This window comes from Monodelphis domestica, chromosome 1 (assembly GCF_027887165.1).
Source record: "Monodelphis domestica isolate mMonDom1 chromosome 1, mMonDom1.pri, whole genome shotgun sequence".
Taxonomy (NCBI): domain Eukaryota; kingdom Metazoa; phylum Chordata; class Mammalia; order Didelphimorphia; family Didelphidae; genus Monodelphis; species Monodelphis domestica.
The window spans coordinates 51,367,384-51,390,588 of NC_077227.1; the positions used below are offsets into that span (position 1 = coordinate 51,367,384).

A 23,205-nucleotide genomic window follows, 5' to 3' on the forward strand; every position below is an offset into this window, starting at 1 on the left:
CGGGACAAGGTCTGGCCAGGAATGTGCTATGAGAGGATCATTCCAATGTCCAAGGATTGAGAGAGAGCCAAGACTGGGCACCAGGCAGAAAGAAATCACTGAACTGGTTAGAAACTGTTTCTCTCTGGAACTCACTCACTGCCCAGTGGTAGGCCACAGATCCTGCCTGAAGAGGAGCCCACAGAGGAGTGTCACACTCGGGCTGTATCCTGAGGAAGGAACAAGTTCTGAAGCAAGCAGGAGCCAGGTGGTTCTGATCCCAGGAGCAGAGCAGGGACTCGGGCCTAGCCCCAGCCCAGAACAGAAGTGGCAGTAATCAGACCAACATGGGGCCTGCCATTCATTCGTTCAGGATCTACAGAGACTGAGTCTGGCAGCAGTCTAAGGAAACTCTTGACTGGAACAAGTCAACAGAACCAGTTCTGGGTTAGGAACTAGGAAAGCCCAGATCAGGAGAGCAGTGAGCAGACTTTACCCTGATCACATCATTTTGGGGGCACTGAAAGCTTGCAGGCAGGTGAAAGCAGCAGAAGGAAAGAAGGGAACCGATGTTTCTCTGAGAAGTACATAGAGACCAGCACTGGATAAAGTCTAAATAAAGTCAAGAAGCAGGTTGAAAGAACGAGGAAACAGTAAAAGAATTCTACCATAAAGAGCTGCTAGGAAGACAGGGAATCTCAAAATACAACCCTGAAGAAGACAATGACTCCAAAACAATGAAAAACAAAACCTTAAAGAAAATGCAACTTGAACACAAGTCCAAATTAGCATTCTCAGAAGAGTTTAAAAAAGAGCTCAAAATAATTTTTGAAACCACGTGAGAGTGGTAGAGGGAAAAAATGGGAATAGGAATGAGAGCTATGGAAAAAAAGGTATAGAAAGGGAATTAACCGCTTGGAAAAAAGAGGTACAAAAACCACACTCCCAAAAAGAACTCCTGGAAAATGAGAACAAACCAAATAGAAGCTAATGACTAATCAAGAAATATTAAAAATTAATTAATTAAAAAGAAGTTCAAATGACAAAAAATAGAAGAAAATCTTTGGTATTTTATAGCAAAAACAACTAACCTGGGAAACAGATCAAAGAGAGCCAATTTAAGAATTATTAGACTATCTGAAACAGAGGACAAAGCAGAAATGGAAAGAATACACTAGTCATTTTCTTAAAGAAACTCCAAAATTAAAACTCTCGGATATATCATACCTCAAATTTGGAGTTCCTAGGCCAAAAAATTTTACTCTAAGTAGATAGAAAATATTTAAGCAAAGAGGAGCCAGTGTTAGGATCACACAAGATTTAGTAACCACCACTATGAAGGAGTGGAGAAATTAGAATATATTTTAGAAGGGAAAAGAATGAGCCTTGCAACCAAAACAGTGTATAATACAGGAGGGGGTAAAAATGGATCTTTCATGAAATAGAGGATTTCCCAGTATTCTCAATAAAAAAACCAAAATGAGTAGAACCAAGAGAACACTAATACAGCAACAGGAATATTGTTTGAAGATTAAGTATGAATGTCTACCTCCACATATATGTGTCTCTCTCTTTATAAATATATTCATAAAAATATGTATGTATTCAAATGATGCCTTCTCTAGAGTGGGGAGGGAGATACCTGGGAACCATAATGTAACAAACAAATTAATTAAAAAAATTCTATCATCAAGGGTCATAGAGGGAGTTTAATTAGAGGACATGGGAATAATTATGTTATATTTGATGGTATTAAAAGAAGAATGGAAAGGATGGGTAAGAGGAATACATTGGAGGAGCAGGGAGAGGAAGAATGGGGAAAATTCAATCACAAAATGGAGTGGATAAGCAGAAGTCTGTACCGCAAAGGAGAGGGAGTTGGAAAAAGAATGGGAAACATGAATAAAATTAAAGGATGAATGAGGTGTAATAAAAAGGAAGATTTTGTTTTACAAAATACTATGCCTTTGTGTGAACCGCTGGAGAGATCCTGGGGCATTTCCCATGTTCATTTCTTTTTTGCACAAGACATGAATTCAGAATAACTTTGTGTCAGGTCCACCTTTCCTGCTCTGCTCCATCATTGGGTTTGTCTTGGCATCAGTAATGATTTCCTTTGTTCTTTGTTCTCTCGGTACAGCTGGCTCTCAGGTATAAAGTCCCTCTCCATGTAGATGCCTGTTTGGGGGGCTTCCTCATTGTCTTCATGCAGAAAGCTGGATACCCACTAGATCTTCTATTTGATTTCCGGGTAAATGGAGTGACCAGCATTTCAGCAGATACGCATAAGGTAAGACAACATGGAGAGAAAAAATGACTGCTAAGATAGCGGTCACTATGTGACTGCTGTGACTAGAAGCAAATGTCATCTACTCTACGTCTAGCCAATATTTCCCAGCTCTAAGCCGTCTCCTGTTCTGGAAATGTGACTTGGTTCTTAGCTCCCACCAAGGCAATGTGTCCGGGTGGTCCAGAGGTCATTGCATGGTTCAATGAAATGGCCCAAAGTAGCCAATCAGAATCCATTACCCTGCTGATTTTTCTTTGCCTCTGTAACTGTAGGAATCTTTTTTTTTAAATTCTATTTATTTTAATTTTATTAAATTGATTAATTAAGAAAATTTTTCTAACTGTAGGAATCTTGATCTATGTTATGATCTATGAGTTCTATCATAGGAGGAGTGTCCAGGCTTTTTATAGGAAAAAAGCTATTTCTTATTTCCCTGAAAATGATTGAGATTATGGGGATCTGTGTATGAAGATGTGGATGGTAGCCGGAAGTGGCATGATCCACCCCTTGGGCATCCTTGGGCCACATATTTTAGCAGGACCAAAGGTGGGATCCCCTTTTTGTCTTGCTGGTATTTCACTAGCTTGGGCTGCATTTTCAGAATGTCAGCTAAAGTAGCGTACAGAGGACTGCAGGTTTTTGGTGTGTAAATGCTCAACAGTGGTTGGTTTTTTTTTTTTGATCCTCGTCTGCTGCTTTCTCACCACTTAGAAAAACTTCCATAGATTTCTCCACCACCCAGCCGGGGTCTGCTCAAAGAATGGATTAAACTAGGAAGGCAGATTTGCTCTAAGGAAATCATATAGATTCTTAGCCAAACAAAAGCGATTATTGGACTTTTTGCTCTGTGACGTTCCTTTCTCCAGTGATTGAGATCATTGTCATATTCCTTCACAGTTGAAATACCAAACAAAAAAGTAAACTTCTTGGCAGGAAGAGAGCTGTGCATGGAGCAAGCTATGAGCTTTTGCTCCTGGCATTTGAACTCCACACTTTCCCATGGGAATTTCTCATAATTTAAATTTTATATTTAAAAACCCCTAACCTGCCTTAGAATTAATACTAAGTATTGGTTCCAAGGCAGAAGAGTGGTAAAGGCTTGGCAATGGGGGTCAAGTGATTCCTCCAGGGTCATCCAGCTGGAAAGTGTTGGTAGGTGGCAGGGATTCATCTACAAGACTTCTGACTCCAGGCCCTTTGCTTTTTCCATTTTGACCTTATAGCCTATTATTTTGAATACATGTTGATGAAATTAAAAAGACTAAACAAAGAAAAACCATCTCTGCAGTCTGGCTGGATTTTAATTGAATGTGGATTGCAGTTAAGCCAACATGAAATGCCTAAAGTTGTTATTAAATGGAGCATTTGGTTGGGGCAATGAAAGGGAGTTCAGAGAAGAGCGAGATGCGGGGCTCCCGACTTGGATTTGCACATGTTCATGCCCTTCTCTCCGCTGTCTCTCCTCCAGTACGGATATGCACCCAAAGGCTCGTCGGTGCTGATGTACAAGAACAAGGAATACCGGCACTACCAGTTCTTCGTGAGCCCTGACTGGCCGGGGGGGATCTACGCGTCCCCCAGCATGGCAGGATCGCGGCCTGGAGGCATCATCGCAGCCTGCTGGGCCACCCTGATGCACGTGGGCCTCAACGGCTACGTGGAGGCCACCAAGAGCATCATCAGGACCGCCCGCTTCCTCAAGTCCGAGTACGTGGTCCTGCGCCTGCCCGCAGCTCTCTGCTCTTCCTCTCCTTCCTCGCCCCAGGGACCTGCTTCCCCCCAGAACAGCTGGCTCTGCCCTTGGGGCTTTTCCCGGCCTTCCCTCAGAGGGAGCCATGGGCTGGGGAGGAGTCCTCTCCGGCCCAGGCTGCTCTGGGCCCATCTGAGGGCAGCTTCTAGTGCACACGTAGCCAGAGGGCTGAGGCGCGTGGGGCGACGGGCAGAGGCAGGAGCCGGCTAAGGGGCGACACACTCCTTGTTTGTTAGGCCTGTCCCTCAGAAGGAACCTTGACTTACCCCGCCAATTCCTCCTCCGGGGCCTTCCGTGTACACCGCTTTAGATGGCGGCTTTTTTCTCCGTAGGGATGCTTGACAACATACTGCCGACACTGGGTAGTGGGGCCGGCCTCGGCTTAGCCTCAGAGCGTCACCGACGGAGAGCCGGGAGGACTTTGGAGGGGGTCTAGTCCAGTCCTCTCATTTGTCACTTGGGGACACGGAGACCGCTGGAGAGCCGGCAGCTTGTCCAGGGCATCCGGGTCAGTGGGTGGCAGAGCTGGGGCTCTGACTGGGTCTTCCGACTTGTGTGACCCCGAGCAAGTTTCTCTTATGTTTGGTGTTTATTAGTTATTTTTGAATGAGCAGAAGTTGATATTTTTCTTTGAACACCCCGCCCCAAGGGGAAAAATACAAAGAAAGACGGATTCCACCTCACAAATAGACAGTCAAGCGAAAAACGTTCCCTCAGTGGCTGTGTTCAGAGACTAGATAGTTCCTTCTGCACCCTGAATACGGCGCCTCTCTGGCAGGAGGTGGAGAACGTGCTTCATCCTCATTTCCCTGGAACCACGGAACCACGGCGCCGAGGATAGGTCTTAGCGCTTTCCCAGCGGTCTGCTTGTGCATTTCTCCATATAGAAAAGCCTGGAAAAGAGAGTCAGCTCTTTCGTTATTTGAGGGTGGCATTTGTGCTCTGTGCTTTAAAGGTGGACGCTGATGTCTGTGTGTCAGCACTCAGCGTAGGCTCTCCACCGCCCCCTCGGCCCCCCGTCAGACAGCCAGGTCCTGGCGGACGGGGGATTTCAGCCCCTCTCTAGCCCCCGTCCTCACTCTCCAGCAGCAGCAGCAGCAGCAGCATTCCTAGCAGATACGTGATTTTTGTCTTGGGACACCCTGTGCGGTTTCTTTTGGTGATTTGAGGTGCTTTCTTCATTCTCTTCCACCCCGGAATCTCCAGTGGCTCTCCTGTTTCCCTCTTTCCATTTGCAATTCCTGTAAAGTGGGGGGTCAGAACGATAACTGAGGAAAGTGAACGAGAGGGCCCCAGGGGCTAGAGCAAGCGACCCGCAGTGAGGGAGGGGCATCCAAGGCAGACATTAGAGTGGCTCCTGCCGCCAGGCCTCGGGGCAGGGAGACTAGGGAGACTGGCCCTTTGGAACCCCGTCCTCCCTTGGGCTGAGCCGTTGGCCCCGCTGCCCGTGAAGTCTGATGCAGGCTGAGGCTTTTGAATGCTCTGGGCTCCATAGGGAGGTCTGTCTGTTCATTGCCGAAACCTGCTAGAAGAGGATGGAGGCCTGGGACTCATGAGCGGCTTGTAGGCTGCAGAGCTCGGCCAGAAGCCACCCGCCTTATCAAGTACGTTCACTCTGCGGGTCGCCGCTTATAGCCGATGACAGGAGGGGCCAATGTGACCCCCCACTTCTCTCTCTCTTTTTAGAAGGCGTTTATTTATTTCTCTAGACATTTCCCATGGTTCCTCCCCCTCCCGGAGCTGACCAGCCACTCCGCTGGGTTATACATGGATCCTTGTTCTCTCTTCTTTTTCTAAGGCTGGAAAAAATCAAAGGCATCTTTGTCTTCGGCAACCCCCAGCTGTCCGTCATCGCCCTCGGGTCTCGGGACTTCGACATTTTTCGTCTTTCTAATCTCATGACTGCCAAGGGTTGGAACTTGAATATTTTGCAATTCCCATCCAGGTAAGTCCACGACTGGTCTGGCTTCCTCTCCTCATCCAAGGGCTCCGGCACAGCCTCTGTGGCCTGGCAAGTGGGGGTCTGATTGGGCCCTAAAATAGGCCTAAAATAGATGTCAGCATCGTCACGTACAGTATCGTGGTCTTTGAGTACCTGCAGTGCACCCTGGGAAATAAGTCCAAAGAGCAAATGTGCTGAAAGCACACGGAGGCCAGCCGCCGACAGCCCGAGGCTGGAAAGGTGAACCCTGGCTCCGTGGAGCCCCGCATAGAAGAAAGCGAGCTCAGACCTCTTGTCTGGTGCCAAGGGGAGGCCAGACACCGACCTTCCAGAGCCTGCAGCCATGTGGAGGGGGGCTGTGTGGGAGTGTAGGCAGAGGTGGATGTGTAGGTGCTGGCACACACTCGCTAAACTTAAGATGGGGGCAGCCAGGGGCTCAGGGCATAGACTTGGGCCTAGAGATGGGAGCTCCTCAGCCCTCTCTCCTCAGGCCTCTCTCCTCCTCCCTCTCTGTGCTGACCCGGCCTGGCCTCAGGCCTCTGGCCTCTCTCCTCCTCCCTCTCTGGCCCGGCCTCTGGCCTCTCTCCTCTTCCCTCTCTGGCCGGGCCTCAGGCCTCAGGCCTCTCTCCTCCTCCCTCTCTCTCCTCCTCCCTCTCTGTGCTGACCCGGCCTGGCCTCAGGCCTCTGGCCTCTCTCCTCCTCTCTCTCTGGCCCGGCCTCAGGCCTCTCTCCTCCTCGCCCTCAGCATCCACATCTGCATCACGATGCTCCACACGCGCCCCAAGGTCTCCATGCAGTTTCTGAAGGATGTCCGGGAGTCCGTCACGCAGATCATGAAGAACCCCAAGGCCAGGACCACAGGCCTGGTATGAGCCCTTCCTTCCTTCTCAGGGAGCTGGTGGGGGGCGGGGGCCAACGGGGTCCTGGGTTCAGGGGGCCTCGTTTGGGATGGAGGACCCCCAGTGGACTTGGTGGCGCTGGTCGTGGGAGCAGTGAGCGTGGCGGGCCCAGGGAGGGCCCCTGGGGCTGGCCCGGGGCACAGGCGAGGGCGCTCTGCAGCATCTCCCCTTGCTTGGGTTCGCAGGGCGCCATCTATGGCATGTCCCAGACCGTGTCTGACAGGAAGATGGTAGCGGAACTGACAGAAGCCTTCTTGGACAGTCTCTACGTCACCGACGCCCCTCCGGGCAGTCCCAAGAACGGCTCCCCCAAGCCCCACTGATCCCGGCCGGGGTGGCCTTGCCAGGCGCAGGCCTGGGCCGATCTCGCGAGGGAACAGGCCACTCTGACCCGGAGCAGCGGCGCACATTGCACTGGAAGAGCGACGCCCAGGCATCTGGATTGGGGGGCTCCCCTCCTTTTACCCTCCTCCGGGCCCCAGGGTTGCTTTTAATTTGAAGATAACGGAAGGATTTCCTCCTTTGATGATCGCGTCCCCATTTTCCTCCATTCCTAGGCCTTTCACTGGGTACCCCTTCACCTCCTCCAATCAGCGTGTGGCTGGCACCCCGTCTGCCCTCCCTGGGGCGGCCTCACGCGCCGCTTTCTTTCTCCTCCTCAGCAGAGTGTGGAGGTTTTGTTTGGCCGTCTTCCTCCTCCTTCCTCAGGGCTGATGGCGGCTTCTGTTTCCAACTAGCACGAAGGCCGTCCCGCCAAGGGGAGAGCGGCCTGACTTCTCTCTCCGCCTGGGCCCCAGAGGCCCCCTCGCGGTCCCCGGCCTGCTGATCAGGGAGGGGGATCGCGACGGGGAAGAGGCCAAGCCCTGACCTCTGTTCTCCCCCCAAACCCTTGTCCCTTCGCTTCAAGGGACGCGGCCTCAAACTGGTACGAGTTAGGATCCTGACGACTTGAAGGCACCTTCTAAAGGGCATTCACCCATTTGCCTTGACTTCTTCCAGCTGTTCTGCAGGAGGAGGTGGGATCCCATCCCGGGCCTAGTTCATGCCCCAGACCTTGCTCTGCTCCCCGGGGGGCTCCTGGCAGCTGCGCCTCCGGCTGTGAGTTAGGCTCTCTCTTTCACCCCTGGCTAAAAGGGCTCCCAGGGATGGGGGGCCGTCCTGGGGCTCGGGCGGCGCGGCGCCAGCACAGCCACCCTGCGTCTGTCCCGCTCTCCCGGAGCCGTCCCGCTTTCTCATTTCTCAGCCACGTGCCTTTCTGGGATACGGAGCAGCCGCTCCAGAGCCCGGGCCCTCGACAAGTGGATCTCCTGATTTCTTTTCCTATCCTTCGGGCCTGGGAACCGTTAGGACCAAGCTAGATGGCCCTTCCCGTGGGCCTCTCCGGTGGGGATCCCGGAGTGTCCGGCCTATCCTCGGACATAACCTCCCCGGGCTGCCAGTGGGGAAGGAGAGCGCGTGCACCTCCCACGCCACGGAGTTCTGAGATGGTGTTTGCCGTCTCCTGTACCTCCCGCCCGGGGATGGAGCCCCTCCGAGCTGAGCTCCACGGCGGCCGCCAGCTCTGAGCCCTGCTCCGCCCCGGGGGCACAGTTTTCCACACGGATGCCGTCCCCATTCCAGGCTGGTTCTCCAGGCCCCCCTTGTCCTTCCACGCACTGTGGCTGAACCGTGGGGGTGAGAGGCGGCCGCTCGGTGGCTCTGCTTTTGGTTCTGTCTTGTGTCTTCTTTCTCTTGCCAGTAGAGAAGTAGCCATGGGAGCGCGGTGCTGCCGACTGGCTCCCCCTCCTCTCCTCTGGCTGTCCTCAGAAAAGGGACGGTACTCCCCCTGCCAAGTGGCGGCCCTAACCTTGAGAAACCATTAAACTTCTAGAACTTCCACCGTGCAAGAGTGCTTTGTGCCCCGGTGCCGCGGGAGGGAGCCTGGGCGGGGCTGTTGGGAAGGGGCCCTCTCTAGGGATTGGCATGCACGTTCACCCCCTGCAACAGGAAGGAAGGACTGAGGTGACAGACGAGTCCTAGAGGGACTAGAGGACCTAGCCCTAGAGGACCATCGACGGCCCACATCCGAGGGTCTGGAATGGCTCCAGTCTAAGGCTGTGGGACAGCGCCGTCTCCATTGGGCTCTCTGTTTCCCTCTGCGCCGGGTAGGGGTGGGGGGTGGGGATGGGGGCTTTGAGCAGGGCCTTGTGGCATCCTGAAAACTGGGCACCCCTCGGGCCAACCATCTTTTTAGTTGGGCTTCAACCCCTCCAGATGCCCCTTGTGTTGGCTTCAGAATAGCTTTGACTCCCGCCATGAACCCTTCCTTGTTTGGGGATGGCACCCTGAGGAAGAAGATCCAGGAGATCCTCGCCTGAGGCAGAGGCAGCCGGGGCCCAGGGGAGGACTGGCACGTCGGGGGTGTCAGAAGGGAAGCGCTTCCTGGAGGGGGAACGAGGCCCTGTGGAAGCCTTTATCTGACCGTAAAGCAGTCCCCTGGCAGACAGTCAGCACCTCCTGTGGGCCAGGCACCGGGCTAGGCGCTTGCTGGGTCTGCTCGAGAGCGCTGATAGCTCTGTGCAGAGAAGCCATACCGCGCAGCCAGGAGAGGGAAGGCACTAGCGGTGACCACCATTCAAAGGGAACCACAAAAGGTTCCTTGAAGGAGGCAGGTTTTAGCCGGAGCCCGACTGCCAAGCAGAGATAAGGAGGGAGGGAACTCCAGCCCTAGAGGACCATCGAGGGAACATGTCTGAGTCCAGGAGAGCCGGAACTCTCGGGTGAAAGAAGGGGAAAGCCGTCTGGTGTGTCACTGTTCTGTGAAGTGTAAGAGGATCGTAGAGGTGGGGAGGGCCTTGAATGCCAAATACTTGATGGAGGAGGTGATGGGGAAACAGCGCAGTTAATATTGGGAGGAGGAGTGACAGGATCCGACCTACGCTGGAGGAAGATGACTTGGACAGCTGGGTAGGGAGAGATGCAAGGCGGAGTCGAGGGGAGAGGTTAACATGGCCAGGCCAGGCCAACACTGAATATGTGGGGTTGGGAGAGGATAATGGGACCTGGATTGTGAGCTTGGGAACCTCAGAGGACTTTTACCTTGCTAGGAAGAAGGAATTTAGAAATGTGGGGAGGGGAGAGAAGAGAAGAATCTCAGGTTTGTCTTCTGGAATCCAGTTTGAGATATCAGAGAGGGGAGATTGGGGGTTGGCAGAGAGGTCGGGGCAGGAAAAGAAGACTTGAGAATCCTCAGCCTAGAGATGGTCATTGAATCCGTGGCCCAGGGGCATTGTATGGAGGGAGAAAAGAAGAGGAACAGAGGTGTGGGGGATGCCTTTTGGCCTCATCACCCAGGCCTAGGCTCAGACTACACTGACTTCCTCTTGAGACTCAACAGGAAACACTTTTCCTCTCTCTCCAGGCCCATCCTTCTTATTTAGGTTCATTGTAGAATAGCCTTGTTTATTTTTAAGTCCTGTTACCTCACTAGAAGAATCTAATGCCACCATCTGCCCCACGTGCTCACATGCCCTCCCACTGGGCATTTCCCATCGCCCTTCTCAGTATCCTGGGACTCCTATCCCAGGAAAACGGGCTTCAGGTGGAGTTGGGGGGAAGAAGGCACAATCCAGGCCAGAATTGGGAAGGTGAACACAAAATCTGAAGTGAGATCAGGGAACACCATGGTTTTTCCTTGCTCGCGGATGTTGGAATTTTGTTGTTCATTCATTTGTATCTTGTCTCTTCGTGATTCCATTCAGGGTTTTCTTGACAAAGACACTAGAGGGGTTTACTATTCCTTCTCCAGCTCATTTTATAGATGAAGAAACAGAGCCTCACAGGGTGAAGTGACCTGCCCAGGGTCACACAGCTACTGAGTGTCTGAGGCTGGATTTAGACTCAGGAAGATGAGTCTAACTGGCCCCACCAGGAATATTTTCCAAGTAACGCAGCTGGGGGGTGGGGTGTGGGCAGGATGGAACCTGTGGATGCAGAGTCTGGAAGCTCCCTTCCCCTTATTCTTTTGTGCCATCTTTCCCTTCCCTCCTTCAGCCCTGGAAGGGAAAACTCCTACTTGGGTGCTTGGCATCTCTGGGAGTCCAGCTAGTGGAAAAGGCTAGTGTTCTAGGGAGTGGTGTATGAATAGCATTCTCTAGAAAAGGTGCCCTGTCCAGAGAAAGGAACCAAAGAAGCCACCAGGACTGACTGCTCAGGTCGAAGAAGTGATAGCCCAGCCTTTTGCCTCTCCTTTATTGTGGTATCCCCCCTGACCCGAGTCCCCTCTCCCACTCCATCATTGCAAGGCAGGACTACAGAGAAGCTGTACCCTGGGCCAGAGCCCACACTGGAAGGGGTCATGCCAGGAGCCATCAAAGACCATGCTGTTTGACACGGTCCACATGGAAATCGGGGACTGCAAAGCAGCCCCCAGGAAGGATGGAAACACCCACTGAAACCCCCCTAAGTGACTTTCCTTTTTAACATCTCCTTATTATTGGAATTGCTATGATTATTATTCTTACTTAGCCCCAGGAAAAATAGATGAGAGCAACATGTTTGCAGGGTTAATACAGATGTCTCACTCTATCCCCCCAGGATATTACCAGGGGAGCCCACTTACAAAATTAAACCTAAGGATTCTTATATACTCACTTAGATAGGACCCTCTTTTCTAGACATAAAAACTTATGGCAAATCTGTGCTCTGAATTCCCTAACCAATATCTGGGTCATGTTGATTCTACCCACTGATCCTGCCCTTAGGAATAGTATTTCATTGACTATCTCCCTAGGCTTCCTGTCTGTTGTTAGGTTCCAGGGAAACATGTATGTTGAGAATGAAACTGTGTGCCAAGTAGATGTGTGATCATAAGGGTATAAAATAAAGCCAGACCTCAGCCAAGGCGGAGCAGTTTGCCCTGTGAAACCTATGCTGCGAGTTGAATGTGAAAGCTGTGTCCCATCCATCATTTCGATGACAGTGCCCCACCACCAAGACCCCTTCCACTGTGGGAGGCTGGCCCCTCAGCAGTCAGTCCTCAACTAGCCCACATGAGGAATCTGGGACTCAGTGGTGTCCAGGGAGTTGTCTCGGGTCCCCCACTTAGTGGTAGAGGAGAGATTCAGCCAGGGCTCTTAGTGGGATGCACTTTCTCTTAGACCTCATGGCCTGACCAATCTCCCTGTCTGCCCCACAGAGGGCAAGTCAAATTGGGCCAGCTGGGCCCAAGGACTGGCTCTTGGGAGCCGTTACAGCCTGGGGAAGCCATCTGAGATGACCTGTGCCCAAGATCACAGGATTTCCTGGCACCCCCTGGCACAGAGTAGATTCATGGAGCCTCTTCCCAAAGGCCCTGCTTCCAAAGTGATGACTTTGAAAGCTCACTGTCTGCTTCTGCTCATGGACAGAATTGAGTTGAGTCCTGAGGAGATACTCCATGGGGGTTGGGAGCCCCCTCCAGAAAGGCGGGTTACACAGCTTTATTTGAGGGGGAGCTCACAGTTGTCCATCACAATTGGGCTCTTCTTTAAGGGTTTCCAGGGACAGGGGAGAGGACCCTGTTGGCTGACTCCAAGGGATCTTTCAATAGCTCATGGCGAAACGTTAAAGAGGCCAGCAGGAGCAAACCACTATGGGAAACCATCCCTTCATGGTGGTGTTCCCAGGCCTTTAGAAGGGGAAAAGACTTGGCTGCTCTGGACTTGGCACAGCTTCTGCACACAGCCCAGGGGAGGTTAGAAATGGGCAATGATGGTGGGGTCTGGTGCCGAGAGCAAGGGGACCTTTCGCATCACAAGTGTTGTCCATTCCCCACCAACCCTCTCTATAACTGGGTTCTGATCCATTGGGTAAGGCTTCCTGGGTTTTTCTCCCCACATGGCCCCCATCTTCCTCCTGAGGGAGTGAGGGAACGGGTGAAGGTCTATGCCAGAGACACAGCCACCTGTTCAATGAAACTGGCCAGGTTAATGTCCCTCTCGGACAGGCCTGCACACTCGTGGGTACTCAGCGTGATGTGGACCTGGGGAAAAAAAGAGATCAAAGGCCAACTTATTCTGGATTGGAGTAACAGGCACACAGCTTCTCTGGAAAGGGAAGACGTGTATGTGCCCAGGATTCCTTGTAAAAGGTGGTAGCCCACCAACCGTCTGCTGGAGCCCAGGAACACCTGCTACTCTTGACAGATTTGCTTTAGGCAGCTGTTCTCAAGTCTGTTAAAAAATAGAACTAGAATTATGCTCCTATCTTACTTTGATTTACCCTTTTTCTATTCTTCTCCCTACTTCCTATAACATTTTATTGTTGGGTTTTGTTTCAGAAATGGATTTGTGAAAAGGTGGTTCAATTAAAAAACTTTTAATAATAAAAAACAAACAGACAAACAAATAGAACTAGAGGCAGCTAGGTAGCAGGGCAGATAGAAGTGCCAGGCTTGGAGTCCAGAGGACCAGGGTTTAAATCTGGCCTCAGATACTTCCTAGCTATGTGACCCTGGGCCAGTCACTCAGCCCCAGTTGCCTAGGCTTTGTGTCTCTTCTATCTTAGAATTCATTCCGAGGTAGAAGGTGAGGATTTTTAAAATAAGAGAAGTCAACAAATCCTTTGCTGAATCTTCTCTCTGATTTTTAATGGACCCAGGGCTTACTATTTTTAACATTCTCACTATGATGAACGCACCTGAGGGCTCCTTAGGTGTTGGGTACCCTGTGCCACCACAGTTAGCATTGAACCCATGCCCAGGTGCCAGACAGAGACCCACACCTTTTCCCTAACTTTCCTGCTAATTGGCCACAGGAAGCTCACATCTAAATAAGGAGCGAGTGCAAAAAGAATGGGTTATATTAGAGAACTCGAGGGAGAGGAAAGAGATCAGAATTGAAAAATAGCAGCCAACTCCGGTGACATCCAAACGGTGCTCCATCAAGCGTCTTGGGAAGGAGACTTACACCTGGGCTGAATTCCATATCCACTGCTTACTTCCTAGGGGCACTTTGGATCTCATTTTGTCAGTCAACCAGTATTGAGGGAAATACAACCTGGGATGCTAGCTTTGAAATTGAGGCCTGGGTTTGAGTCAATAAGTATATATTTTTTAAACTTTTGCCATCTGTTTTAGAATCAATAATAAGTATCAGTTCCAAGGCGAAAGAGCAGCAGAGGTCAATGATTTGCCCAGGGTCACACAGCTAGGAAGTGTTTGAGGCCATATTTGAACCCAGGACCTCCCATCTCCAGATCTGGCTTTCTATCCACTGAGCCACCAAGATACCCCACAAGTCCATTAATATGAAGCATCTATTCTCTCCCAGGCACTGTGCTGGATGCTGGGAGTACAAGAATGCCAAGGATGAGCCCTCTTTGCTTTTGGGTAGCTCTGCGATGATAAGTTTCTGATCTCCATTAGTGGAAGGCATTTCCACACCTGAAGTTTCCCATATTCCTTTGAAATCAGACCCAGATGTAAAAAAAAGTCTTGAGCACCTACTGTGTGCCCAGCAGACTTGGGCTATCCAGAATCAATTTTTAAAGATAACCGTGGGACAACCCTGCTTTAACAGAGTTCAATTTAGTGGGGCAGAAAAGACCTGGGGAAGAATACAAAAGCCGTTCCCAGTGACATAGCCTGCCAGGGAGGACAGAGAGGGTCAAGGTAGGTTCTAAGGAGTCAGGGCTTCAAAGTGACCCGGGCATTGGCTGGGAGAGCAGAGGGGGGAGCGAGGGAGGGATGGAGGAGCACGGCTCACCTTGTTGTAGACGTTAAACCATTCCGGGTGGTGGTCCAGTTTTTCAGCCTGCAGGGCGACTCTTGTCATGAACCCAAAAGCCTAGGGGAGGGAGAAACAAGAGCCCAGCTAGCCTTCTCCCAGGGCCATGGGAACAAACAGACGTCTCTCTAGCCTGGATCATTTTAAGGGGTACCTCCTCAGAGGCAGGGAGATGGGCTGAAAAACCTTCAAAACGGCCACAAAACTCAAGTTTGAAGTATCAGCTTTTCTCTGACACACTGAGGAGGAAACACCACCAACCCTGTTCACCTGAGGTGGAAAGCCCCGGAAGACCACGACAGAATGATGGGGGAAAGTCCTCTGGCTAAAGGAGACAGACTGGGCAGGGCGATCCCCTCTGAGATGGGCAGTTAAATGATGCAGTAGATAGAATATTGGGCTTGGAATCAGGAAGATGAGTTGGAATTAGAATTTGGACATTTACTAGCATCATGATCCTAGGTGAGTCACTTAACCTCTGCCTGCCTCAGTTTCCTCATCTGTTAAATGGTTAATAATAGAACTGACCTCCCAAGGTTATCATGAGGATCCGCTAAGAGAACAGAGTGTTTGGTAAACCTTAAAGTGCTATCTACACATTGTTTAGTTTTTCAGTTGTGTTTAACTCTTTATGACCTTTTTTGGGCTTTTCTTCACAAAAATACTGGTGTTTGCCATTTCCAGCTCCATCTCATTTGACAAATGGGGAAACTGAGGCAAACAGGGTTAGATGACTCCCAGATTTGTTCCACTAAGTAAGCATCTGAGGCTAGATTTACTCGGGGAGAGAAGTCTTCCTGACTTCAGGTCCAGCACTCTATTCATTGTACCATCTAGCGGCTCGTTTGGTTCAGTTATTTTCAGGCATGTCTGAGTTTTTATGACCCCATTTTCTTGGCTGAAATGGTTTGCCATTTCCTTCTCCAGCTCATTTTGCAGATGAGAAAACTAAGGCAAACATGGTTAAATGACTTGCTCAGGGTTCCATAACTCTTATGTGCCTGAGGATGGATTGAACTCGGGAAGATGAGTCTTCCTCATCCCACACGCAGTGCTCTCTTCACTGCACTACCCAATTCCCCCATCTGAATGTCAACTGCTATTATAATTGAAGACGAGGGGATTTCCCAGTCTCCTCTGAGTCACCTGTATGGGCTCAGCTCTTTGGGTCAGGCCATGCAGACCCTGTTTTTTCCCTGTGAGGGGAGAGCATTTCTGGGATTGGGCAGCTCCTTAGCTTCCTGACAAACTCTCCTCTAAAGGGATTCTGGGGGATCTGTACCCGGTTGAAGTCCTTAAAGTGGAACTGTTTGAAGATGGCGTCTCGGCCTTCCACTTCATTCCAGCCCACGGCACGCAGGTTGGGCAGCAGCTGCTCTCTCTCCTCCGCACTCAGTCTGTGAGCTTTTCCTGCCTGGGAGAAAAATCCAGAGCGATAAGTATTGTCGGTGCACCGTGGTAGAAAGAGAGCAGACCTCGGAGATCAGGGAGCCTCTGGCAACTATGGCTTCTCGAGGGCTAAGTGTTGGGAATGCCCATTCGGGCCAAAAGAAAGATGGCCCTGCTGGCAAGGCTCTTATGATCCAGTGGTGGAGGACAACCTGAAACAGGGGGCTGAGAAATGGGGATGCAGAGAGGGAGGTACGTGCCTGAGCAGTCAGGAGGAGAATGAAACATGGCTGCTGGGCCAGTTCCCAAAATGGCGGCCCCTTAGAAGGAGCTCACCATTGGGAGCAGGGAGCTGGCCCAATGAAGAGATGTTCCAGAGGGAAAAGGCAACAGAATCTTTTGTTTTTTTAAAAACCCTTACCTTCCATCTTAGAACCCATACTATGTATTGGTTCCAAGGCAGAGAGTGGTAAGGGCTAGGCAATGGGGGCTAAGTGACTTGCTCAGGGTCACACAGCTAGGAAGTGTCTGAAGTCAAATTTGAACCACGACCTGTCATCTCTAAGTCTGGCTTTCAATCCACTGAGTCACCCATCTGCCCCCAAGGCAACTGAATCTTAGTGATAAAGTCCAGAGAATCAAAAGCACAGCCAGAAGGAGAAAAAAGCCCCAAATGGAACATACTGTTTGGGGGAATCCTGAGGCAAGATAGAGCCTCTCTGTAGCCTATGCAGCTCTCTACCACTCATGTGACAAAAAAAAAGTGCCAACCTGCATTGGTGGAGGGTGCTTCCTCTCTTGGGAGTTCCTTGCACCATCAAAACCACAAGGACAAGTTTCTAGATCACTTCAGGAATTTCCAAAACTGGAAGGGCATTGGAGAGCTAGGTGACTTAATGAATAAAGAGCCTGATCTGGAGACAGGGGTCCTGGATTCAAATCTGGCCTCAGCCTCTTCCTAGTTGAGTGACCCTAGGCAAGTCACTTAACTCCGATTGCCTAGCCCATAATGCTCTTCTGCCTTGGAAATGATACTTAACATTACATTCTAAGACAGAAGGTAAGGGTTTAAACAACAACAACAACAACAACAAAACTAGAAGGGACAAGGTTGATGGAACATGGGGTTGAAGGGCTAGAGGACCTGGATTCTTCTTCTAGTCCATCTCCTGATTGACTTTGGTACCTTTTGTTTTTGTATAGCCATTTCAGTTTTTTTTTTTACTCTTTATGACCCCCATGGGTAGACATACTGGAATGGTTCACCATTTCCTTCTCCAGTTCATTTTACAGAGGCAAACAGGGTGAGGTGACTTGCCCAGGCTCACACAGCTAGTCGGCGTCTGAGGTCACATTTGAACTCAGGTCTTCCTTACTGCAGACCCAATACGCTATCCACTGTACCATCTACTTCCTTTGGGACTTTAGCAGGTCCTTTAAGGCTATGGAGTCTAATCCTGAACAGAAATCCCCTCTACAATGCTGCCTCCTAACAGGTATTCCTGGGAAGTGATGGTAAGCTCACTAGCTCATTCTTCTTCCAGATAACTCTAATTTTTAAAAAAATTTTTTTCACATTGAGCTGAAATCTGACTCTTTCCAGCTTCCACCTCTTGCTTCTCCTGCAGCCTTCTGGAGTCAAGCAGGATGAGTCTGCCCATATCTGGCAGCCCTCCATAGAGCCTCGGGGCAGCTATCATGCCATCTTCAATTGGATCCTCTTATGGCCCAACTCGAAGTCCCTTTACCAGCTGGGTCCCCTTAGGCAAGCCACCTTCCTGCTTCAGGTCTGTCTTTGATTCCTTCTCAGGAAAGGAGCCAAAATCTGGTGAAGTTAGAACTTTTGTTGCAATGGACCCTTCACCCAAAGTCAGCCCAAGCCAGCCCAAGCCAAGCGAAAGGGCTCTTATTCTAAGAAGCCAGGAAAGCAGGATACAAACTAGAGACAACACACACATTTAAGGAAGGAGGGAGCTCCGGATGGTCAGCCATGGTGGTAATCTGCCCTGCTCCAATTCATTCTTTTCTTTTCTTTTCTTTTCTTTTTTAAACCATTACCTTCTGTCAGAATTGATGCAGAGTATTGTTTCTAAGGCAACAGAGTGGTAAGAACTAGGAAATGGGGAGTAAGTGACTTGCCCAGGGTCATACAGCTAGGGATCATCTAGGGTCATATTTGAATCTAGGACCTCCTGTCTTTAGGTCTGGATCTTAATCCACTGATCCACCTAGCTCTCCTTCCAGTTCATTCTTTCCCTCATTTCCTAGAACCATAGGCTAAGGAGGATCTTGGGGGCCATTTAGTCTCCCTTCACTTAGTATAGATGGAGAAACTGAGGCTAAGAGAAATCAAGTGAGGAAAGTGACTTATTTATGATCAGAACTCCTCTCACTGATCATTAATGCAGATCAGTTCCATTAGTGATTCTTAGATCATAGGATCATAGGTTTAAACCTTAGAGATCATCTTAGTTCTACCTCCCCATATATACCCTTTCAACCAGTTTTCTAGATAAGGAAACTTGAGGCTCACAGAGGTTAAGACTTGCCTAAGGAAGCTAGATGCATCAGTGGCCCAGGGGATAGAGCCCTGGAGCTGGAGCAAATCCAGGCTCAGATTGTATGACCCTAGGTAAGTCATTGCTCCTTTGCCTCAGTTTTACTCAACTACAAAATGGAGATTATAATAGCACCTATCTCCCAAGACTGCTGTGAGATTCAATGGGATAGTAATTGTAAAGCACTTAGCACAGTGCCTGGCACATAGTAGATGTTTAATAAATATTTTTGTCCTTTCTGGCTGATCTCTATTCAGTGAGTATCAGAGCCAGGTTCTCTGAGTCCTAGCCCAGAGTTCTTTCCAGGTACCATGGGGACTCCCTAGTTACTGGCATCATGTAGGAGGCAAAGAAAATATAAGAGATGCTCCCAGCCCTCAAGAAGCTAATAATATTATTGGACGCTGGACACAGAGATCAATATGCTCATGAAGGACTGGATTAAACAGGCTAGAATAATGGACCAAGATGTTTCCTGTAGACACAAAGAGCCAAGAGGGCTTTCGGAAGAGGAGGGATCAGTGATGGCTGAAGTTTGTTGTTTTTTTTTTTATCAGGGAAGACTTCCTCAAGGAGGCAGGACGTGAGATGAACCTTGTGGGGTGTGAGTGGCCAGAAGTCTTGGCACATCCACTAGGTTATAACATTATTACAACAGGTATGTGCCTTGCCAGTCTCTGTATCCCCCACAGTGCCTTGCACATAGTTGGGGATAAGTAAATGTTTGTTGAATTGAATTATCCTTCTGTCCCCTACCCACCTCCTTTTCCTATTGGATAGCTGCTGAGGTGGTAGAACATTACGGTGGGAGGAAAGACTCAGAGTAAACAGAAATCTAGAAAGCATCACTCCTGCCCTTTCTGGCTGCCTGATAAGCTCCATCCAAGTATCTTGGCAACCAGACATCATTGTCAGGCTGAGCTTTAATATCTACTGTCTGGTCCTTTAGCAGCTGGAGGGTGAGGATGGGAGTGGAGGTGGGGAGACAGGACTTGGGGATGGCCTTGGAGTGGGTGTGATGGCTTCTCTTCAGAAAGGGTCTCTCTCCCACCAGATGCCCAGATGCTGTGGCCTCAACAACACCTACACCTTTCTGATCTGCAGGTTAAAGGAGGGGGAGTGATGACATTGGCAAGGAGAATTCCTGTCAATTGTCCCCTAGTCTAGCATCCTGGACTGAAAAGCTGGAGGGAAAAAATGTTCTCCCCCTGCCATCCTTCATGCCACCCTATTTCTCCCAATAGGACATACACTCTTAGTCAGTAGGGACCACCCTCTCACTCCCTGTCGATGTCTGATCCCTTCTCCCCTCCCATTTTAAGGCTTTGCTAAATTATCTCTAGGGTTCCTTTTAGTTAAAAAGTTCTGATTAAACCTTCTAAGTAAGCAAATGCCTGTTTCGAGGCAGTTTCCTGCAGATGTGACTTCCTATATCCATTCATCTCCTCCCCACTCCCCTTTTACTCCACCAGTCTCTGAACTCCATAGAACATGGCATGGATGAAGATGAGATTGATCCCGGCTGGTGTGACTGGACCACTGCAAACCCATGCAGGAAAATATCTCCCAGCTGCCTCTTAGTGTCCCGAAGGCACTTTCATCAGGTTCACAGAGACCCTGGCCGCTCCCTCCTTAAGAGCCAGGATCTGCCGCTTCTCTCAACTTCCCCAAACATATCCTTAGGGATCTCAGATTTAAGGTTGGAAAGGATCTCAGGCTAGTTGAATCTACCCTTTACAGATGAGGAAACTGGGACCCAGCAGAGAGGGGTGGAATTACTTAAGATCATACAAGTACTAAGTAGCAGAGCTGAGATTTGAACTCGGGACCTCTGCCTCCAAGGGATAGGCTTTGCCTATTTTCCTCTCTCGTCTTGCCTTTTTCTTTTTTCCTCCCGATTGTCAGTACCACCCTGCACCTGCATGGTCATGTAACCACCTCTTCCCTACTGATCTCGGGTACACGGTCATTCCGCAGGGAGTCAGGTGGGGATCCTGGTGGCACGATTTACCCTTGGACCACGCCACGAGAGAGGAAACCAGCCTTAAGTCCCAGGGCGCTCTACCCCTCTCAGCACGCCTAGCCAGGGTCCCCGCCCCCCAAGACTGTCGTTCTCCGCCTGGGCTCCACGAGGAGACCTCCAGGATTTCAGGAACTCTGTGGGCCCCGCTGCTCCCCCTCCCCCTTCCCAGGAGCTATCTGCAGGAAGGAAGCAAGCTGTTGATTAACTGATGGATTGGACTGTTCTGCCTTGTCTCCCAGCCCTCCGAGGCTCTGGCCCAGCAGGACATGAATCCTGCGTCTTAATTCGTCTGGCCCCTTCCCCGAGGCTCCCCGCTCCCCGGCACAGCGGCTCTTACCATGGCAGAAGTGGCTCCACGAGAGAATCTCCCAGCGGGCAACGGGCTATGGCGGAGGCCCAGAAGGGCTGGACTGGCCCAGAGAGGGAGGCTCAACCAGCTAGAGGCCAAAGCTCCCGGGCGGCGGCGGCTCTGATCGGAGGGGGCGTGGCGAAGGGCTTAAATCCACCCAGCCTCGGCCAACAGCTGTTTGGCTCCTCTCCTGTCCTAGCCAGCCAAGTCCAGCTCTCAGGGGAGGGAGAGAGGGAGGGATGTCGATCGACCGAGGGGTGGGGAGAAGGCCCGGGTGGGTAAGGGGGCAAAGCCATTCCGCCTTTCCAGCTCAGCCTAGACTCTTTCCCATTTACATGACTAGTGTCAAGATGGACTCTCCTGTCCCTATCACAACTCCTTGAGGGACCTCCGCTATTTTCTAAGTAAGAAAAAAGACCCTCCTTTCCTGATCAAAGTTTCCAGAACCCGCACTTCCCCCCCTCCCCACCTAAGGGGAGAAACAAGGAACTCGGCTAGAAATCAGAGCGGGCCCATTGCCCTCTCCTGAGTTAATGTTTAACAGAGGAGGGCTCAGCCTGCATTTACAGCCCCTACTCTTTCCCAGAGATAATGATCACAGAGCGTTAGAGCAAGGCGGTGCCTCAAGCCATTTCATCCAAACTCTAATCTTTCACCGAGGAGAAAATTGGGTCCAGAGAGGGGAAGCAACTTGGCCAAAGTCACACAGCAAACTAGCCTGGTTCTTTACCATTAAAAAATCAGGTCCCTCTGACTTTTGGCTCATTGCCTTTTCTAGGGATGTCACATTTCTTCCTGGATTTGCATCCTAGGCCAGCTACTTAATACCTGTGTGACTCTGGACAAGTCACTTCATCCTGTAGGCTTGGGATAATCCTACTTCCTCCCCTTTCTCATAGGTCATTGTGAGGAAAATGACACAACTATGTAAAACACGGGTCTTCTTTTTCCCTTCTAGCATGGTGAGGATCAAATGAAGTGGGGCACTTGAATGTGTTCTGTCAACTGTGACGTGCTTTGCAAATATCAGCTATTTTTAATTTCTCCTCCATTGATCCATGACTGGAGCTAAGCCTCTTGGGAGGGTGCAGGTGTGGAGAATGCTACCACACTCCCCAGGCTCTATTGAATGGGAACTGGAACCCAGAACCACAGAAATCTCTGAGGCACGAGGTTCTGCACCCCAAAGGAATCTCTGTTGTAACAGACCTGACAAGTGGCTCTTTAGTCACCTGACTTAATGTGGTGGAGAGTCCACTGCCTGCCATGGCAGCCCTTTCCAACATGGACAGCTCTAATCCTTTTTCTGATCAGCACTTAATTGGCCTCTTTCCTTTTTCCACCATCGATCTTGAGGCTATCTTGAGGACCCAGGAGATCAAGCCCAGCATTTCCCCCTTGTTCCTATTGCACATGACTGTCCTTCAAAGATAGCTGCCATGTTCTATCCTCTCTGCAATACTTTCTGGGAGAAAGAGCCTCATTTCCTTCACTGGCATGGTCTTGACGTCCTTCACTTCTCCTAGTTGCCCTCTTTTCTCTTGATGGTGATAAGAAGAGTAATAATCCTAGCTGGCATTTACATAGTACTTTAGGGTTTTCAAAATGCTTTGCAAATATTATCTCATTTGGCTCTCACAACTGTTCCCAGGAGGTAGGGGCTATTAGTATCCTCATGTCTGAGATAGAGGTTAAATGATTTGTCCAAGATCACAAAGGATCTGAGGTTGGATTTGAATTCAGATCTTTCTGACTCTTGGTTTAGCACTCTAGCTGTCAGGATTATCACCCCCCCCCCACCTCATTTCACTTGTGCCTAGAATCCTGAGCTCTAGGAACTGGCCTTCTTCCTTTGCTTGCAATCTTATAACTAGGGTACCATAGAGAGCCAAGGCACAGTGCTTCCCAGGGCCAGGAGCAGGGATTAAGGGTAGGCAAGGTAGGCAGCTGTAGAGTATAGCACTGACATGGAGTTGGGAAAGTATACAGGAAAGAAGATATTGTCATGCAACTTTTAATAAATTGTACATATTTTGGTCATCAGAGAATTCTACCCCTGTGACTGCTTAGATTTTTATCTGATGAAATATAAACCTCTGGGGGCCAAGAGCCCTTTTTTTTAAACCTTAGAATGGGTGGGCATGTCTCCTGTCTCATCTTTTGGGGTGGGAATCCAGATCTGCCTGAGCTTTGCTAGCCCAGATCTTAGAACATGGTGCTATGAGTATTTTTTAGCAATGTTATATATTCTCTAAGTTGTAGAGCTGAAGAGGATCTTGTT

At 50.0% G+C, this 23,205-nt stretch overlaps 2 protein-coding genes across 5 annotated transcripts in view; one reads left to right on the forward strand and one right to left on the reverse strand.

Moving 5' to 3' along the window:
* The window catches only part of SGPL1 (sphingosine-1-phosphate lyase 1), a 96,671-nt gene extending 87,935 nt beyond the window's left edge, over positions 1-8,736 (forward strand). For all 4 annotated transcript variants that reach the window (XM_007478193.3, XM_056799252.1, XM_007478194.3 and 1 more), the window contains 5 exons: positions 2,120-2,269; positions 3,738-3,976; positions 5,818-5,964; positions 6,707-6,827; positions 7,046-8,736. In XM_007478193.3, coding sequence (XP_007478255.1) covers positions 2,120-2,269; positions 3,738-3,976; positions 5,818-5,964; positions 6,707-6,827; positions 7,046-7,183 — 795 coding nt within the window. In that variant the 3' untranslated portion in view covers positions 7,184-8,736. The remainder of the gene's footprint in view (positions 1-2,119; positions 2,270-3,737; positions 3,977-5,817; positions 5,965-6,706; positions 6,828-7,045) is intronic.
* Positions 8,737-12,303: 3,567 nt separating this feature from the next.
* On the reverse strand, positions 12,304-21,445 carry PCBD1 (pterin-4 alpha-carbinolamine dehydratase 1). The gene is made up of 4 exons (XM_007478195.3): positions 20,913-21,445; positions 15,888-16,019; positions 14,585-14,665; positions 12,304-12,861 (listed from the first exon to the last, which is right to left on the reverse strand). The coding sequence occupies exons 1-4, from the start codon at positions 20,913-20,915 to the stop codon at positions 12,763-12,765; spliced, it is 315 nt and encodes a 104-aa protein (XP_007478257.1). The 5' UTR covers positions 20,916-21,445; the 3' UTR covers positions 12,304-12,762.
* Positions 21,446-23,205: the final 1,760 nt, after the last annotated feature.

Coding starts and splice junctions, on each gene's coding strand:
- PCBD1 (XM_007478195.3), bottom strand. Junction 14,666..15,887: donor ACTTTAAGGACTTCAACCGG/GTACAGATCCCC, acceptor TCCCTCCCCTAG/GCTTTTGGGTTCATGACAAG. Junction 12,862..14,584: donor GGTTTAACGTCTACAACAAG/GTGAGCCGTGCT, acceptor TTTTTTCCCCAG/GTCCACATCACGCTGAGTAC.